The sequence below is a fragment of the Nilaparvata lugens genome, chromosome 1 (assembly GCF_014356525.2).
Source record: "Nilaparvata lugens isolate BPH chromosome 1, ASM1435652v1, whole genome shotgun sequence".
Taxonomy (NCBI): Eukaryota; Metazoa; Arthropoda; class Insecta; order Hemiptera; family Delphacidae; genus Nilaparvata; species Nilaparvata lugens.
The window spans coordinates 30912243-30933117 of NC_052504.1; the positions used below are offsets into that span (position 1 = coordinate 30912243).

General features: G+C 35.0%; 1 protein-coding gene across 2 annotated transcripts in view; it reads right to left on the bottom strand.

Moving 5' to 3' along the window:
- LOC111052853 (carboxypeptidase B) overlaps positions 1-20875 on the bottom strand; it is a 65756-nt gene that overhangs the window by 1205 nt on the left and 43676 nt on the right. Inside the window, exons 5-10 of one of the 2 annotated variants that reach the window (XM_039425469.1) lie at positions 17233-17598; positions 7118-7508; positions 6502-6591; positions 5733-5842; positions 1580-1731; positions 494-599 (exon numbers count right to left, since the gene is read on the bottom strand). In XM_039425469.1, coding sequence (XP_039281403.1) covers positions 494-599; positions 1580-1731; positions 5733-5842; positions 6502-6591; positions 7118-7508; positions 17233-17598 — 1215 coding nt within the window. Of the gene's footprint in view, positions 1-464; positions 600-1579; positions 1732-5732; positions 5843-6501; positions 6592-7117; positions 7509-17232; positions 17599-20875 lie in introns of both variants that reach the window. The other variant, XM_039425477.1, reaches the window with a different exon arrangement.

Sequence of the window (20875 nt, forward strand, 5' to 3'; positions counted from 1 at the left end):
GTGAGTCATTAATAAAAATATGGCTTTTCAATTTTAAATGATAACTTATCTACTACGAAGCTAAACCTGGGTTGAATTTGACAGAAATGTGAACGTAATTTATTTCGGTTATATACCTTGGACACATAATATTTAGGCCAACCAAAGCTAGTATGAGAGAATTCAGGGTTGCATTTATGTTGTACCTTGAATAGCATCCATTCTAAAGACAATTTTATTGAATTTCTTTATTACTTTTATACATAATATGATCTTAACTAGTGAGTTTAAGAATCTCATTTGTAAAGTAAATTGACACAGAAATGAACATTAGTTATTGAATATTTTTAATTAGTGAATTCATCAAATATGTTGAGAATCAAATATTTTGAAGCAAGATATTAATATTCGTATTTGAAGCCTTTGGATTTGCAGCTTGATAAAATAAAAACAAGAATTGAGTAGACAGGAAAAGAGAGATCTACAAGCATGCTTAGAATCATTTTCAATGTACAGGTGTTGCGAGTTCTTGAACTTTCTTGTTGGCTCCCATCAACGCTTTCTCCAAATGATCTCTTTCAAGCTTCAGCATCGCATTCTCTTCTTGCAGTAGCGTCAGTCTGAAAAGTAAAACAGATAACAAATAAATTACATGAACTTATTTTCGTTCGCAAAATAAAAATTAAATCAAGGATACTTTCAGGCATAAAAGAATACTCATTTGTAAAGACGAAGGTCCTATTCCTAATCGGCGACTGTAGCCGCGTGACTATGCTGTATTAACGGCTATAGTCTATTATAGTATATCATTTTTGTCGACTAGCCGCGTGGCAAATCTACAGTCGCCGTTTAGGGATTGGACTTCAAAATTGACAGAAGTGGTAAATAATCAAATTTTGAATATGGGAATGTTTGGCTTGCTACAACTCTCACTCTATGTAATGATACAATAATACTGAATCAAGCCTAATGGTGGCACAGAACCTCAAACATGTTGGTATATTCGATTCAAAAAGAAATGTCTGACGTTAGCTCTACAATGGATGTAGCATGCATAGTCCTTTTATATACTATACAGCGACAACTTGAAAAAGTGAAAAAACATTGGCTATTCCACTTCCTATATGCACAAAATATGAGCACATTTTGGTAATCAGCATGTGTGACAAGGGCCAATATTAATATTTGCAGTAGATACTCTATTATGATAGAGAACACGGTTCCCAACGTTCTCATAGTCTCCTACCAGTTTTATCTAATACATATTCCGTCCAATGAACATGCAGCATGCAGTGAACAGCATTCTAACAGCATTTAGGATTTATTCTTTATGAAGTCTATCATTTGAGAAAATGTGCATAAAACGTTACAACGTTTACCAAAATCTTGATAATTTTGATGATAAGAATGTATCGTCATGGCATGACACATGATACGTGACTCAATTAACTCATAATTAAGTATCAAATACGTTTCCATCAATCAATAGCAAATGATAGGATAACGGGAAAGCTAAAATGTAATTATTAAATGAAATGATGGGATCAAAATCATATATTTGTATAAATATATTTTCAAGTGGGAAAATAAGAAAACTCACTGTTTTAATTGCTCTTTCAAGTGATTGATGACCATCTGTTGAGTGTAAATTTGGCCTTGAAGTTCAGCTATGGCTGTCTGAGAATGCCTGTTAGTGTAATCATTTATGAGACGCTGGATTTCTTGTTGATGTTCAGACTGCAACGATACCAGCTGCAAATAAGAAATACATTGTTGAGATTTAAAGTATAGATAACCCGCCGTTAATCGACGAATGACCGCTTCGCTCACCTTTGCTACTTTTTTGTTGTAGTTGTTTAAAGCTTAGATGTATTGTCCTGAAACTTCATATACATGTCAGAGTGTGGGATGCAAGTTTTCTAGCAAGTAAGTTGCGACAGTGACATCATATAGCTTATAGCAGACAACAAAAGCAGTGTGCGACCCATCGACCCATGTTTGTTATGGTTTTTAGTTTCTTCTACGTTACTTGTTTCTAAGAGATGCTAGATCGATATTCTATATTATTGTTCCTTTAATTCTGGGAATTATGCATTTTTACATCGAATTTCACTATTCTTGTCCTATTCTTTTATTGCACGGTAAAGCTAGTTTCATTTTTATTTGAATCACATATTCATGCGTCAACAGTGTATCATGTATTTGTAAAGTTCCATTCAATCTCGTAGAGTTAATAATGACTGCAAACAGATGTACGTCCAAAAATCGATGTTGGCTTCACACACCATGTATGCTATTCATCAGCTTATGATATTTATATAATAATCATATAATGAGATATATGTATAACTAGCCGGAAACAGTGGTCCGCAAGGGTCTTATTAAAAACTTGACAAACTGAAAACTTGACCTACTGTTATCTTGAAGAATTTGATATAGGCCTATAACCATCCTCTGTAAATTGAGAATCTATATGCGAAATTTCAAGTTAATCAGTAGTTCAGACGTGATGATGCATCATTCATGAATTTCCTATCCCGTACATCAGAGGCTCCCAAACTGTGCGCCGCGGCGCGCGAGCTAGTGCCAGGTGCGCCGCCGTTGTCTATCATAGAGTCACACTACAAAACAGTGCGGATCAGTCTGTGCGTGCGCAGTGCGGCTCTGGCTCTGCGGCAACCAAACTAACTTCTGACGAATGATATCAACTGGGAAGACTGTTGGAGTGTGTACTGATGGAGGCCGGTCAATGTCGAGCCACTACCAAGGACTGCAATCTCTGATTCGGTCAAAAGCCCCAAACGCTCTTTGGACACACTGTATTTACACCGAGAAGCACTGGCAGCAGCAAAATTCAGTCCAGAGTTAAGTGCAGTTATAAAAACCGTGATACAAGTAATTAATTTTTTTAAGACCAGAACAATGAAGGCCCAATTTTTTTCTAAACTGTGTGATGACACAGGTGCTGAACACTCATTGCTTTTGTACTGTAGCAGTGCGCCATGGCTATCTCTGGGCGATTCTCTGCTAAGAGTATTTCAACTTAGGCAAGAAATCCACATATTTCTAATTGAAGAAAATAATGTTCTTGCTGACATGTTTATTGATGGAAGTTTTCTCTTTAAACTGGTGTTCCTAACAGATATTTTTCAACGTTTGAACATTCTAATCAAGTCTTTGCAGGGAAAGAATAAGGATATTGTTCTGGCCAGAGAACTCGAATTGTAGCGCCAGAATGCCAGACTGCAGTTCTGCCAATAGCAGGCTTGTGTTTGCACCGGTGCAGACCGTCCTGCTGCTTTGGCCTTGTCGATGTTTTTGTGAGTCGTCTGTCTTGTCTCATCAGCCCGTTCTTTTGCAAGACAAAATTGTGTTTGTCTGTCATGTAATTTTCGATCGGAAATTTCTTGTAAATTGTTTGAGTGTCGTGTGTGTGAATTATGAATATAACAGCGTAAATAGTATTGAATTGAATTAATTTGAATCGGATTTGAATTTATAAAGAATCCAGTTTGAGCTTTGTTCAAAACACAGTGCATAACCTGCAAGTTGAACGCGAAAAGGCAGCCCAGAAGCAAGAACCTGTCTATTCCCAGATTTCGTCCCACCCTGAACCTGACCAAAACACCTAATAAAGGCTTTGAAGGGCAAGTAGTCAAGATTGGAATAAATTTGGTAAGTTTTTGCTCTTTTTTATTGTTCATTAATGAAGAGTTTAACTGTACAAATAACCTGGCTCAAATTGAAAATTAAATTTTGCCCCTTGTTTGTATTTGATTATTTAAATAGTAAATTACAGTCCTCTGGTAGCTCTAGCCTGAGCTTTGTTCAGAGCAGATATTTTTCAATTGACTAGTAAGACACATTATTGCTGTCAATTCATCATGGTTTGCAGATGATCAAGTGATATTGCAGGAATCAGAGGACGATCTGCAAAGAGCAATATACCAACTCCATCTCCTGAGCTCAGAATATAATATGAAGATTTCCTTGCACAAGCCAAAAGTGATGGCATTTCTGGGGAAGTCTCCGATACGTTCTAAAATAGTTCTCAACAAGAGAATACTGGAACAGGTATCACATTCCAAATATTTGGGATGTGATATTACATACAAGGAAGACCATGACTTGAATGCAAAAATTAACAGATTCCAGTACATATGCGGAACTATCAACAGAACTCTCAAAAATAAAGCCCGAAAAGAGACGAAGCTCAAATTTTATAAAGTAATGGCCGTCCCTACACTTTTGTATGGCTCTGAAACCTGGGTACCAAAGAGAAGGGAGTGGAGCAGGTTACAGGCGGCCGAAATGAGATTTTTAAGGTCAGTGAAGGGATGCACCAGAGAGGACAGGCTTTATAATATTGATATCCGTAGAGAGCTCAATGTGATCTCTATACCTCAACGAGTTGACGAGAATCGAAAACAGTGGAGGGAACACGTTGAGAGAATGGGAAACGGAAGAATCCCCAAAGCTGTCATTGCTTACAAGCCAGAAGGGAGGAGAAGTATTGGCAGACCAAGAAAAAGGTGGGAGAATGTTTGAAGGCGGAACAGGTATTAATGCCTACCCCTGTAAGAAGACGACGACGACGACTAGTAAGCATTCAAGAAGACATGATTTGGCAAAACAGTTTGAAGAATGAACTCCAGGTACAAAAAACTTATAAAGCGAAACAAGTGCATCCCTCCCATTAAATCAGACTTTGCTCATGACTGCTGCCATGGACTTTGCTAAACTAAGTGTAACATTTTCCAAGTGAGCACTTCATTCATATCTATGTCATAAAATTTCTATAGAGGTATATTAAGAAATAACTATTAAGAATATAAACTAATAGTTTGATTATAATAAATAATGCAATGCAAAACAAATAAATTATACTAGGTGCGCCGCCAATACTGTCAGTACCGTCTGTACTCAATCCTGTTCTGACGCCAGTACCGTCTGTACTCAAAGGGAGCCGTGGGTCAGAAAAGTTTGGAGCATGTATAAGCCGAATATTTCCTTTATTAAATTATAGCCTAGATTTTAAAAAGATAATATTATGAGAATAATTTATTTGAAAGTAGAATACAACTGAATTTCCAAGAATTATAGTGGGGTTCATGTTATAATGGCAGTATTTGATTGACATTGGTGCTGCTATCCTTGTCTACAATATTTAGAAATATAATTAACAAAGTATTCAATCTCAATTATGAAAATTTATAATCAAATAATTGAAAAATATATTTTCTTGACGTATAAAATATAATATAATTATTTTTAACAAGAATGAACAGTTAATATTACATAGAATATACCGGTATCAGTTATCCTCTGTAGAAGGTAATGAGTGGTTAGGCAGAAAATTGGCAACGCTGTTCTCCTATCTTTCTTCACTTCCATTATAACGTGGACCTCACTATGAATGGTGGTAATTCTTTAAAAATAACGTTTCATGCATGAAAACAACACGAGGAAGAGTAGAAATATTGGTAAAAAATGTGAGCTTCGATCGCGCAAACAGTATACCAACGTGAGATTTTTCATGTCGACACGTAGGGTTCAAATTATTTGAAGGTAATCGTTTGAGGTATTCTATTCAATTAACTCCTCGAAGAGATTGCAGCAGTTCTGAGGAAATAACCAGCATTGTTGATTCATCATTCATAAAAGTATTTTACTGGTATGATTAGGGGTGGAAGAGTCTCTCATTTTTTATACTAAAGAGCATAATTTTAACACAATCAATGCAGAATACTCACATCCTGCAGCCGCTTGTTGTTTAGCGCTAAAATATCTTTACCAAGTCTTCTGATTTCTTCTCTAAGACTTTTATTTTCCATTTTTATCAAAGCCGCTGCTTCAATCTCTTCTGTAAAATAAGAAGCAGTTATCAATATTAGGTACGAATGGAAGATTATTCAAAAACATATTTGATACAAAAAAAAGATTATTCACTGAAATAAGATTCTGGTCTAGACTTGCGAAATAGGTAAGTATAAATCTCCATTACTACACTAACTTGTCTTATGCGTAGATTTCCGTAAATATTTACTTATAATTGTTCAATTTGAAACAAAATTCAAAGTCAAAGGTTCTAGCATACATTTTCATTATTATCTCAGAAGCATTTTCTGTTACTGCGAATGTTGTTCTTACGTAACTATCTTGAAGAATCCCTGGACAAAAACACGAAATATTTTACTGGAATTTTGTAGTACTGTAAGCTGGAATATAATAAGATCCTTACTAGATAGGTGGAATTATAGAATACAATGAAAATGAGACTTGAGCTTCACAAAAAATAGGGATATTGAAATGTTTTTACACAATAATAATAATAGAATTTTATTGTCATTCAACATAATAACAGTTATAGACAACGTCAAATCAGCTAGTCAATTATAGTCACAGTCAACATAAATAACTTAGTATCCTATACCAATATTTATATGGATTCAGTTCCAAGATGGAATACGTAAAATCATAACAGACAAATATTAACGATAGTTTATATTTTAATAAACTTACCTTGATACATATTTGGGTTGTAACCTCTCACAGGATTGGAATCCGCGATGTCCACGTTGGCGGAGGTCGATTTGTCGCTCTTGACTGACACTGGACAACAAACAAATACTTTTCAAATTAAACAAACCACAAGCATCAGTGAATAAGAATCATTCGAATGATTCTAGTAGGAAATATCCTTTAAAGTTTGCGGTTTGAAAACACCGTTCCATCCCATGTACGGAAAAGTGACAACAGGAATGTCACCCAAAAATACCAAAGAATTTGACCCATTTATAACAGCATAAATGATTTTTTTAGAAAATTTCCTGAAATTATATTCTTGACAAAGTAGAAGTGTTGGAAATATTCTAAAAACACGAGTAATTCAATCAGAAATTGATTTCAAATTATCCTGGAAGAATTTGAAGTTTTATGTAACTCGGAGGTGAATATTGATGACTGGAAATCCTAAAGAATACGGTACTTCAAGTATGTATTGAGATCAAATCAAAATCAAATCAAACACTATATCATATTGAAATAATTGAATTTGATATGGATTTTTCCTTGCTCTACTATTGAGAACTACAATCTATAATAATAGCAATGGGGAAAATATCAAAGGGGAACGCACTTTCAGAAGATGGTTTTAGAGGTGAAGCGGTTTTCAGTTGTTTCTCCCTCTCTCTCTGTAGTCGTTTGTTAGTCTTTTTTGCATCTTCTAACTCCCTACTGAGCTTCAGCATTTCTTTCTCTTTACTTGACAGTTCCAGCTTCATGCCTCGAATGGTAGCCAACAGATGTGCATCCTCCTTAGCACTTGCAGCGGCGGCGTTGCAGTTGGAAGATGAAGGAGCACATCGGGATGAGGAGCTGGAGCATTTCTTTAAATTCGAAGATGACGGCTCACATCCTCGACTATCCTTAGCTGTTGTCTCGTTTTTCCTCTCTTTCAATGCTTTGTTCTCCTCACTGAGGGCAACCAGCTTCCTTTCTAGCTCGGTGAGATGTTTTTCGTATTTTTCCTGAAGAAGGAATAACACATTGGATTAGTTCAAGATCAATGAAAAAAAATCTCCATCGATCTCATTTTATCAAACAAAAGTAAAAAATCATGTGAGGAGAGGTGTTGAATAAATTATTAAACTTATTCTTAAATCATATTTATTGACCATTTTTGGTAATTTTGGTCATATTTTAGTCCCAATAAATCATTGATCATATTTTGGTACTGAGATAACATGAAGATTCATTTAATCGAATTTAAATTTTTAAGAAAATTGTCAAAAAACTAAGCTGTCACACCTTTGTGTTTCAATTACTTCCATCAATAAAAAACGAGAAACGATGGAATAATTCACACCACTCTTTTTGAACTGTGTTTTTTTCTGAACTGAAATAACTAGACTTCCAATTGCCAAATTGATGATAATTATTCAATACTAGCTGGCCGGCAAACTTCGTAACGCCAAATATTTGATGCATCTCATGACAAACTTTAGCTGGATGTACACATCAAAATCTATAACCCATACTGACAATCCTCAAATCCAGACCATCCTATTATTTTTTATTGGCCAAATAATCAGTTCAGCATACTTTTTCATGTGCGTGTACGATAAAATCATAACTGAAAAAATATTAATTGATCACGCTTATCATTAATCGACATGTATAGTTTAAGCTATGCTATATTTTTGCATAAATCACATATGCTCCCCCGTCAACTCCTTCTTCTTACTCAAAACATGCAGGGGATTTAAAACTCTTAAATCTAATGCGTGATCTTGGAAAATTAATTGTTTCACAAACTTTTTAAATAATTGGTGAGTGACGATGAACCCTGATGTGGGAATTATAATTAGATGTTGGCAGGACTGCCTGTCGTGGATGATCATGATCTTTATGGCTCTGTGATTTTTCGGTTAATTATTCTGTTTTACACGTTAATTTGAGTTAGTTTTTGTGCTGTTGTGATCTATATGTTGTATTATCACTCTACCCACCTGGACATATGTGTGGTTCGTGAGTAAGGTCGATTCATTCGTTATACCATATCCGCATCTTCTTGCACTTGGTTTCAACATGATTAAGTTATTTGTTGTTTTGCACTGCTGAACTTGATCTCACCAGCCGGTGGCTGTATTGTCGTCTGCTACTACACTGTTTTGCGCTCCAACTACAGTTCTGTGATTCCTTATCAGTTGCCTGCGGCAATACTATTTTTGATATAAGCGTGCTTCATCAATCGGCTTTCTTCTCTTATCTGCTATCTTCTTCGGTATAAACCCACTGACCTACTTTTTCACATCGATTGTATTATTATTATCCAATTTTTCCTTCTCCAATCTATCTTTCTCTTCCTCAGTCCTTCTCAATTTCAGGAGCTTCCAAATTTTCCGACTGCTTTGACTGCTCTCTTAGCATTCTTTTTCCTGTCAATTTCCTTACCAATTAAAATAGTTTTTTATACGATTCGCATTTGAACAGCATGTGTAAGAGAACAAAAAAGTACCCTTGTGGTAAATGTAACAAAAATGTAAATAAGTGCAATAAAGCTGTACTTTGCAGGGGAAACTGTTCGCAGTGGTTCCACTTAGTAAAATGCACTGGTCTCTCTAAGGATGATTACGAGTTAATAAAAAATGGTGAAATGATATGGTCTTGTGTCGAGTGTAGTGTACAGGCATCGGATAAGATTTACGATAAGACCTCAATCTCAGTTTCATCTAATGCTGATGGTGAACAAAATGAGGGGGATCTAAAAGTAGAATTGAATAGCCTTCTCATAGAGGAAATTGAGAACCAGAAAGCTATCTTAGGAATGCTTAAAGAAGACTTAGAACAGGCTAGGAAGGAAATTGTAAATTAAAAAAAAAATATTTTGGAGAGAGATGAAGAAATAGTTGACCTCAAGCGTAATACTCTGGTTTTCCAGTTAGAACCTACTAACAGGAGAAATAAATAAGGAATAGTCTGCCTAGCAATTTCAACGTCAAGCTACGTAACTTTTACCAGCCTCTTCAAGTAAATGAGGAGGATATAGATGCAAATATTGCTGCAATGGCTGAAGAGATTGCTACCTCAAAACGCAAACGACCTCACAATAAAAAAATGCACCAGAATTAGTAAAAAACAATCTCCCTAAAAATATGCTCAATGAAACAAAGAAGATACTGTTGGTATCTGATAGTCATGGAAGGAATTTAACGTGGCATTTGAATGGTAGGTTGAAACACTCCTATGAATGTATTGGTTTTGTAAGTCCTGGCGCTAGGACTGAACAGATTTTATGCCATGATAATATATGTGGTGAAATTGCAGATAATGATATTCTAATTATATTGTGCGGCGCTAACGATGTTGCAAGAAACGAGGCAGAAAAGGCACTAACGAGAATCGAGGAGACGATTAATCGATTTCAAAAAAAAAAAAATTGTCTTAGTGGATGTTCCAAACAGACACGACCTTGTTGAGTGGTCTTGTGTAAACATGGAAGTAGTGCGGACGAACTGTTTACTCAAAGCTATTGGCGGGAGGTATGAGAATGTGATACTTGTAGAGGCAAGTCGGGCAGAAAGATTCCACCACACTCGACACGGCATGCACCTCAACCGTTGGGGCAAGGGCTGGCTGGCTGGAAGGATTTCTGCGGCTATTGAGGACGGTGACTATGCGATTGTTGACTCTCCTGTTTCTCTGGCCGATGACGGCTCACCTTCGCGGGGGGCTGCTTCTGAAGGCTGCGTGGCCTCTCCACCCCGGTCACCAATTGGGCGGCTCGGCGACATGCAGTCTCCCGAGGTCGAGTCCCAGTCTATCGCTGCATCTCCTGCGGCAAATTTGGGAAACGACTGCCGCTCGGTGGAAACTACTCAACCTTAGCTACAAGTGTCTCACAGGATGGATCCGGAAGAATATCAATTTTACATCAGAATGTTCAGCACTTGCCATCCCGTTTAGACTTGCTAAGAATTAATTTAGAGGAGCTCTATATAGTAGCTTTATAAGCTCGAATTTCTCTAGGAGTAATAATATGGGAGGCGGGGTCATGATTTTAGTTAGTAATAAAATCTATTCAAGTTGCAAGCCCGTTGAACTGCCGGCAATAAAGTCTATAACGATGGAAAAAGAATTTGAGTGTTGTGTAACCAAATTTTCTATTAATAGTTTCTCTTTCGTTATGGCCTGTTTGTACAGAACACCCCAACATTGTTAATTAGATTCTTTTTTAGAAAAACTTGAAATATTGCTTGAAATTCTGTGCAGGAAATACAAAAATGTTGTACTAGCAGGTGACATAAATATTAATGTACTAGAAAAGAATAATGTTTACCTTAAGTTCAGAAATATTCTAAAAATGTATAATATGTCATTTAAGGTCGATTTTCCAACTAGAATAACTACAACCTCTGAAACAGCTATTGATAATTTTATTACAAATATTTGTGATGAGAACTTGAAAGTGTCAGGCATTATAACCCATATATCAGATCATGATGCTCAGCTATTTGAAATTCTTAATGTTAGTAACTTTCACAAAAAACCAATAAGAGGTCTTAGCAGGAGATTTGACGACTGTAATTCCAATATATTTTTCAAAGATTTAGAGAGCGTCAATTGGATGGATGTTTATCAATCTTCAGTAAGTGATAAGTATAATGCATTTATTTCAATTTTTTCATATTATTTCAACATTAATATTCCAAAGCTATTTATGAATGAGAAGGAAACAAATAAGGATAAATATTCGAGCAGCGAGGTCATTAGGAAAAAGAGAGACTTATTGGAGCTTGAAAGAATATTTAGAAATACAAAGAGTGATGATTTAAAAGATCAAATTAAAACTAGAAAGAGAGATTTGAGACAGGAAATAGCAATAAATAAACAAAAAGTCTTTGACAATAAAGTCGCCAATGCAAGAAATAAAAATAGAGTTATCTGGAAGATTGTTAACGATAATGTTGGTAAAAACAAAAATAAAAACTCAAATTTAAGTGTTATAGATAATGGAATTCATGTAACAAACCCTCTTACTATTAGTAATATATTTAATGATTTCTTTGTTACAGCAGTAGATAAGTTTTTCATACCAAATATTCCTGATAGATGTGAACCTGTTGAAACCCCGATTTATCCAAACTGTCAATCCACACTGAGATTCAGATTCAAAACTATTTCAGAATATGAGTTAGTAAAAATAATAATGTCATTTGAAAATAAACTTTCTTCAGGGCCAGATGACATCCCAATTACAATAGTTAAAAAAGTCTTGCCGGCAATAATTAAACCCCTGACTCATATAATAAATTCCTCCTTGATATCGGGCCATTTTCCAAACATTTTAAAGGTAGTCAGGGTTTTTCCAATATTTAAGAAGGGTGATGTCAGAGAACCTGCTTGTTATAGGCCAGTATCTATTTTATCAGTATTTTCTAAAATTATTGAACGTGTGGTGTACATGCAGCTAATAGAATATTTAGAAACAAATAACATTTTGGACAAAGAACAGCATGGTTTTCGCTCTAAAAAGTCCACGATAACGGCTGGAGTCGATTTCATTAACTCTATCGTAAATGCAATCGACAAAGGGGAGAAAATTGTTGTCATATTCTTGGATATGACTCGTGCTTTTGACAGTGTGAGGCATAATGTTTTGATAGATACGTTGAAAACTCGAGGTGTAAATGGAATAGAACAGACATGGTTTGAATCGTACCTGAAGGATAGACAACAATTTGTTGAGATAGAGCATATTGAAGAGACGCATGCGCTGCAATATAAAATCAGATACCGCTCTGACCTGAGGAGTCTGAAATATGGTGTCACTCAAGGCTCAATATTGGGTCCTTTATTGTTCCTGTGCTACATCAAAGGGTTGCCTAGGGTGGTCCAGGGGAAAGCTGCTGTTTGTCTCTATGCTGATGATGCAAACATCATCTTCTCGGGTGAATCCATTGAAGAGATTGAAGCAGCATCCGCTGTTGGCTTGTATTCCATTAATAAATTTCTAAATAATAGGAATCTTCTTTTAAACGCCAGCAAGTCTATTGTAGTTCCTTTTTCTACAAGGCAAAGAATTAATCATTGGTCCCCAAATGTTGAAATAAATGGCGAAACCTTAGAATTAGTGGATGGCACAAAATTCTTAGGCCTTGATATTGATAGCAGCTTATCATGGGATAAACATGTTTCTCAGGTTGTAAAAAAGATATCCCCCGGCCTTTTTGCTTTGCGGCAATTGACAGATATCTGCAGTATACAGACAATGTAATCCCTGTACCTCTCTTTAATACATTCTCATCTGGCATACGGACTTGCTATCTATGGAAGTACAACCAAGAGTAACCTTGATAAGATACTATTACAACAAAAAAGAGCTCTCAGAATAATAATGAAGTTAAAAAGATTAGACTCAGTAAAACTCGTTTTCCACAGTTTGGAATCTTAACAATCTATGGGCAATATATTTTTGACGTAGTCATGTACTTTAAAAAATGCTCGTCAACAGGATCAAGAAACGAAACACATGGCTACAACACCAGATTAAGAAGGATCGAGGAGAGGCATAGATTGAATTTCTTTAAGAAAAAAACACTTTTTATGGGGAGAAAATTTTTCAATATACTTCCTAGAGAGTTGAAAGAAATAGAGGAGGTTGAATACCTACAAAAAAAATTAAAGGAATATTTGATGGGACTATCTCTATACTCTTTGCAGGAGTATGTCAATTTGACTGTAAGATTTTAGAATCTTGTTTTTTTATCAGAATTTTTGACTTCTGTATGTGTAAAGGATGATTTTGTGACGATATTAATAATTATTTTTGTAATTTGACACTGTTCAGATGTATTTTGTGCATTTTGATGAATAAAGAAATTTTCAATTCAATTGGATAATCGAGGATTTCGATAGAAATCAATGGTACAATATTGATTACTTTTATCAGTAATAGCTTCAAATATCAACTTTTATTAAAAACTTGCAGGTAACTCGTGCTCCGCAAGGGTCCAAATAAAAACTTGACCTACTGAAATCTTGAAGAATTGAAAATAGGCCTACAGCCATCCTCGGTAAATTAAGTATTGAAAAAGATCGATTAATAATAAATCTGAATAAGTAGCTGAATATATGTGGCTAATAACTAAAATATGTAATAACTGACTCTAATATAAATGTAACTGAATGAGTAACTGATATTTGAATAAGTTACTCGCTTCGGGGGATTTTAATGGATTTCATTTATATAGATAATTATCCAACTCCAAAATAAATCATTTAATTCTAAAAACCGAAGGTCTTTAACCTGAGGCCAAACTGCTGGATGGTTACACACAGAACAATCATTTAGAAAAAAAAAGTACATGGGTGGTTATGGAGCAGCACACACTCTTGTGTACTATCTATCGACGGCTGTTGGATGACGCAATGATCATAACAGCTGATTTTCATTTCTGTGTGTGGCCAGTTCACAAATCTTCTCCCATGAGGATTACATGTGAACTTTGAAAGACCGTAAGAAAGAGTCCTGAAGTTGGATTATAAATTTGATAGGCCTTAAATCTGGTCCTGAACATAAGGAACACAGCTAAGAAAATCATCAAATTCGGTGCACACATAAAAAAGTTATTGAATGTCAAAATTGAGGCGGTAGGTGCAATAAGGGATGTAACTCAAAACTATCATTCTGAGATATGAAGATCCAACGTTTTTACACATATATCTTGTAACATTTGGTTATCAATGTTGAAATATGAATGGTTCAATTCTTTTGAAAATATGTTCTCTGTGGTAAATTGATAAAAACAAATTTTATTTCAAGATACTTCATTTTCAATTTAATATAATATGGTAGTATGTTGAAAGCCCTTATTGGGGAGAATACTCTCTGTGACATTCTATACAATAATGGCTTATAAATCTCTTCTCCCCAATAAGGTCTTGGGTTATTTTAATAAGTAAATTTCGTATAGGTAATAAATATTACAATACTGTTTAATATATTTGATTACTTATTTATTCATATTGAATATAATCTTGTAAACTTGGGCTGAAAACTATATGTCTTTATGAAAAATAAAACTTCAAAAGTGTTCATAGTTCAATGAAGTCTTGAAACCAGATGCCAAATATTAGTTGAGATGATGCCCCAAATATGAGTGTTATCCTATTTGAAAATAATATGTGAATGTCTTATGACGAAACATCCATGGCCTGCGGTTCATCATTTTCTTCATCTTCTGAATCAGTAAAGAAGTTGTGTACTTCTCCTTCAGCTTCTTGGTTAGTTTCCCTTCTCACAAAAAACTTCATAAAACTGTCGTCTCTTGTTTCAAATAAGGATAGAGGTCTTTAACATCTTTGATTTTTCCTATTTTAAGTGGAACTGCTGGTGCAATAGACAAAGAAAGTTCTTCAGGGAGCTGCTTCAAATATTTGAAAGGTTCATACACTTGAGAGTATGATTTAGACACAGCAAGTGTACCACAAGGTTTGTATTTGATAATACAATACTGCTGTGCTGAATTGCAACGCTTTTAATAGGTAATATTTCAAGTTATAGTGAATAAAACCACAAAAGTAAGGAAAATTAGCTGTTCTCTGCAAGAAGGGCTTGAACATGGGTTTGCTATAATAGTTATACCAACCTCAAGAATGAAGATATTTGAATGAAATGTTCACATTTATATAGAAGAAATTATGGAGAATCCATTTCCGAGTTCTCCCCAATAAGGGCTTATAGGCCTATAGGCCCTTATTGCACCTACCGCCTCAATTTGAGGCTCGATTTTTATTTATATAGATTTATGTTTAAATATGGCATTTATTGGATCTAGTATTCATTATAACAAGAAAGAAAAATCTATTCAACACATTTTTTTCAATTCAAGTGTTCTTTCTATTGGAATGAAATGAGAAATACGTTTCACACCATGAGAGAAAAAACGAATTATGCTAAATTATGGTAGAAATGACTCAGCCTGCAGTCAAATTTTTAGTAGTTTAGAACAAAAATATATAGATAATTAGCCAAATTTGTGCTAGAAATTATTTGTAAATCAAATTATATTAGTAACTAGAAAAAAATAAAAGAAACTATGAATGAAGATGAAAGGCTTTGAGGTCTCTGGTGGGTTCAACTACCTGAAGGTAGAAATGCAACAGGTTGATGGAATCGGAAAGGGTTGTCCTATTGTTTATAAAGGTGGCACTATTTCTTCCTTCATTCTTTTTCTATTGTTCTATATTAGTTGGAAAGTATGACCATTTTCTCGATTTTGAGCCTTCTCTGTTGCTGTTGACTATAGATAGCACGTTTCGGAGTAGATATTTTGTGGACCCATGAGAGGTCCGTACCGCTCGTATTATTCAACCCCGTACTGCCCGATATGAAACTGCTATAAAGTTACACTTCAAACTTTCATTACACCACAAAATTCTTATTTCGAATCAAATCTTCAGTTTCAGTATCTAGTATAGTTCATTTGACGAGAAAATAAAGTAAAAGCATTAGGAAATCATACACTCTAGAGATCTATCTGTCTGCGGCACACAGATAATCTTTTACTTTTACCATAGATACACAGATAATCGTTTTCTTTTACCATAGACAGATAGACCTCTAGAGAGTTTGATTTTACTTCATTTTTTCTCAATGATTTTACTTTATCTTCTCGTCAAATGAACTAGAGGTAGGTTAGAAGGTAGTTGAACATCTCATACTTCTCACCAACTTGATTCCGAGCCAAATAATTCCCTGGACAAAGTAATTTTACTTTTGCTGTATTTTTACTCATGTAGTAGCTGAAAATGCATCAAAATGGTAAATGAGATAAGCCTAATATGAATTTCAATTGCTTAATGATGTGATAAAGACTCGCTTTCCCCACGCTTAACTTGAGCTAGTTTAAATTTTATCTTAGAAACAAGCATTGTCACCTGAAAGTTGTTGTGGATAGCTCTGCTATATTATCAATAGATAATGCTAAATTATATAGTAGAAATAGATTGGGGGGGGGGGCTTTGTTGACCGAGCGAAGTGAGGTCTAAGATTCAAGTCGACGGTTTGGCATTTCTCTTAATGTTTAAATGTTTATATGTTGCGCATTTGCGAAACGCGGTAATAGATTTTCATGAAATTTGACAGGTATGTTCCTTTTTTAATTGCGCATCGACGTATATACAAGGTTTTCGGAAATTTTGCATTTCAAGGATAATATAAAAGGAAAAAGGAGCCTCCTTCATACGCCAATAAAAATCAGACTAAAGAATTATTATAAATCAGCTGACAAGTGATTACACAGATGTGTGGAGAAGCCAGTCTATTGCTGTATTTCCATAAGGTCTATAGTTTCAATCAGGTACTTGTGGTTGAGAATACTGCGTGAGGTCTACTGTTCACAGAACTACTAGTAATAACACTAGTAACAATAATTATTATCATAGGCCTTAAACTCCTAAATCCATAGGACCACTCACCAATATGCATGTGTAGCCTAGTACTCCACATTACTCCAAATCGTGTTCTCTTTAGATGACAAATTACCTTTGGGTCCAACTTTCATACTAGCCACCAACAATGGGCATTCATATACCTAGGAACAATAGCTGACCCTTTCCAACTACCTGTTGCTCTGACTAAGTTTAAAAATAGATTTAGACCCATCACAGACCTTGAAGCCAGATGAAGAAACTACAAGCTCTTATTTCCGTTATCATAATTTTTCTATTGTAAATAAAATGTCATACCTCCATTTCTTCTAGCTGCTCCTGCATAGAAACAATGGCTGCTTGACGAGTGGCCAACAGGTCCTCCATCTCCTTCACCCTATTTTCTCCGCCAACTATACTAGCCACAGCCGAGTCACTCTTATTGCGCTGCTTGATTATTCCTTCAACTTCTTTCACCTGACGCTTCAAATCGCTATTCTCTCTAACAAGTACACTTTTATCTTTGTTCAGTGATTTGTTCTGAGCTCGCTCCAGTGTTAATGAACTCTGCAACTGGGACACTGTCATTCTCAGAGAGTTTATTTCTGTGTTCAGTTCAGTTTCCTTTTTTGAGCTTCCAGGTCCTGATCGCAAGCTTTTCAATTCTCTGTTCAGGTCTTCTAGCTGTGCAAACAAAAATTAAATGAGTTTGAACAAATTTAAGTACACGCTCAATACAAATCAAGGAATTTGGAAGTTTATTTCATCTATCTATTCATACAATTACAAATTAAACAAAAAATATGACCAGAAGAGAACAAACGGCTTGGATGAAAACTTCCATTAATCAAACCTATACTAATTTATTACTTGGAACGAATAAAATAAGTAAGAGTTTTCAAATGTCAACAAAGTAACCAATTTTCTATGTTATAGTGAACATTATAATGTGGTAGGCATCCATATTATATGAACGTTATTTTAATAAACAATAAACTCTTATTTTATCCAAAAGAGTGATGTGACTAGTTATTCACTAGTCTTTTTGTTCTACTGTATGGTAATCAATTTTCGAAACATTTTCTGCTAACATCTGAGAAGTTGACCCTTATTGCCCACGGCTATGAGATTCTCGTACTCATCTCAGTGAGCTTCCTTTTAAAGTAATTATTTTTACATACATATGTCCAGCACAATTTGATTTTGTAATGGTACAACTGGGTGTTGTACTTTGGTTTCAAATTTTGGCTTTTATCATGTTCGTTCAAAAATTATCGTTTGCTTATTTATGGTTTGGAGATCACCTAAACGTATATCCACGCGTAATCTATCACAACTGCATCTTTTGGCTATTCATGAATCTATAGCAGACAAACCACTATCGCATGTGGGATAAGGGATCGACATACCACAGAACAATACGACTAACGCAGTCTTTCACACTAAATTTGAGTAAACGCTCATTAGTGCGATTGTGGTACAGAAGCTAGGGGGAGTGTGGTGCTCAAACCAGTGGTACCACAATCGCAAGGAAAATAATCCCTACCACAGCGCGCAACGCCATGTGGAAGTATCAATGCCACTGCCATGCCTGTCAATGCATCCCATATGCGATGCGTTTGAGGTATCACAGAAGGAAAATAGTAGCTCCCACATCCAACATGCGATTGTGGATCGTCTGCAACCGGCATTAATATCCGTAAAAAATGTTTAATGAACTACTGTCTATTTAAAACCAAGATCAGATAATACTGAACTACCTATTTCTTGAACATTTGAATCTTTCTATGAATAACTGAGTGAACTTATATGAGAAAATGAATGGCATTAAATTAAGATAAAGTAGAATTAATTATTACTTGGCTTTCTTTATCGGACAAGAGTTGTTGCGCTTTTGTCAATTGTTGGGTGAGAGCTAACTCAGCGTTGGGGCGAAGAGGAGTGGGAGTGGAGGCCTTATTCATTGCTGACTGCTGACTAGATAGTACGTCAATCTGTCTCCGGTGGTCGTTGGCCTCTGCTTCTAGGAGGGTTATTGTCTCTCTCAGCTGCTCGCATTCATCCTCAAGTTCTTCATTCTCAGCCTACAAACAGAAAACTTGAAGATATTATTCACAATAAAAAAAGTTGAAGATCTTATTTTATCCAAAAGAGTGATGTGACTAGTTATTCACTAGTCTTTTTGTTCTACTGTATGGTAATCAATTTTCGAAACATTTTCTGCTGACATCTGAGAAGTTGACCCTTATTGCCCACGGCTATGAGATTCTCGTACTCATCTCAGTGAGCTTCCTTTTAAAGTAATTATTTTTTCGCCACACTTGGATGTAATGAGCTGGTTTACGTGCGTCATATGGAGGCCGAAAGTGATTGTTTTCCGACCAGGCCGGTAAAACTTTACGGCCCTAGGGCTGTAAAATGACCTTGAATAACAGCTGATCGTGTCCGATCTCACAAAAATCATAGAGAGATAATCTCATAATGACTGTAATAATCTATATAATTATGTATCGTGAATCGCGGTATTATGTCTATAATAATATATTTTATAAATTACTGTTTCATAATTTAATATTTATTATTGTGTTTTTGATATCAAACAATAGAATACGATGATATATCTCCATAGCCTCAACAATATAATGTTGGCTACATTGTCCATTGTCAGAAAGGTACGTAGTCTATCGCAAGTATTTAAAAGTGAAGAATCGAATTTGAATTCAAAGTACAATAATTGTATCAATATTTAAAAGTGAGGTAGAGTAATAATTGTTTCTTTTTTATTATCGAATTCCACTTCTTAATGCAATACAATCAACAATAATAATAAGCAAATACAGCACAGATCTGAAGTTTAAGGTAAGCCTACTGGTGAAACTCAGCCTTGACTGAAAAATTCCTAGTAATTTTTCCGTAATTCATTATTAAAACTTTTAGATAATTTTTCTTCAATATTAAACCATATAGAGAAAACATTAGGCCCACTCAAGATTGAATCTTCGAATGTTTTCTCTATGATTTAACTATTTTCAGAGCAATATTTTGTTGTGAAAATGCCAGCAAACCGGCTTCAAATTTGCGCTATACTCTATTATTATAGTAGCCTACATAGCCTACGTTATCTGACTTAATTCAGAGTGAAAATTTTATTGTGAGACAGATAATAATATTAATTTTAATAATATAAGTCATGAGCCAAAGTCTGTTGTACGGTACGCTTTTTAGGAGTGAAGTAAACTTTTTAGAAGTCTAGTATTACAGTATTACGTGTATGCTAAGGGTTATCAGTCAGGCCCCAACGTTCAACAGTACGGAATGGCCGAGAGCGTAAAGGCGTAATACATCAGTCAGAACTCAAAGCTCAGTGAATAACAAACATGATCTAGGTTCGAATCTCGGTCAATGACTTTTTTTTGTCGATGAATTTCGACTTTTATTACCTATTTTTTATATTAGTTACCGTAATTTAAATTTCAATCAATTTTTTAGATATATTTTGAGACAAAACTGTGAAATATGCAATTATATTAATTTTTTCATCACATTATTTCAAAATAGTAATGAAAATTCTATTCATCCATCTATCCATGATATTGCACCGGGCGCAAAGCTCGCGCCTAATATTAATAGTATAAAAATATGGTCATTATTGTAAATTATTAATTAGTAATATTGAAATTAATTGACAGTAAAAGTTGTCATAACCAAGATTCAAACTATCAAAATAGGCTGTTTGAATTTTATTTATTTTTTAATTTCTTATATATTGGGAAGTTTTTTTTGGGTGTGGCGAAAAATAGCGTTCGCACCATGGGCAAAAATGTATTTCCGGCTCTCAATCTTTTCTAGTCCTCGGCCTACGGCCTCGGACTTAAAAACCGATTTCGAGCCGGAAATATCTCATTTTCGGCCCTAGGTGCGAAATATACTATTACAGCTCCATGGAAAACACTTTTTTATA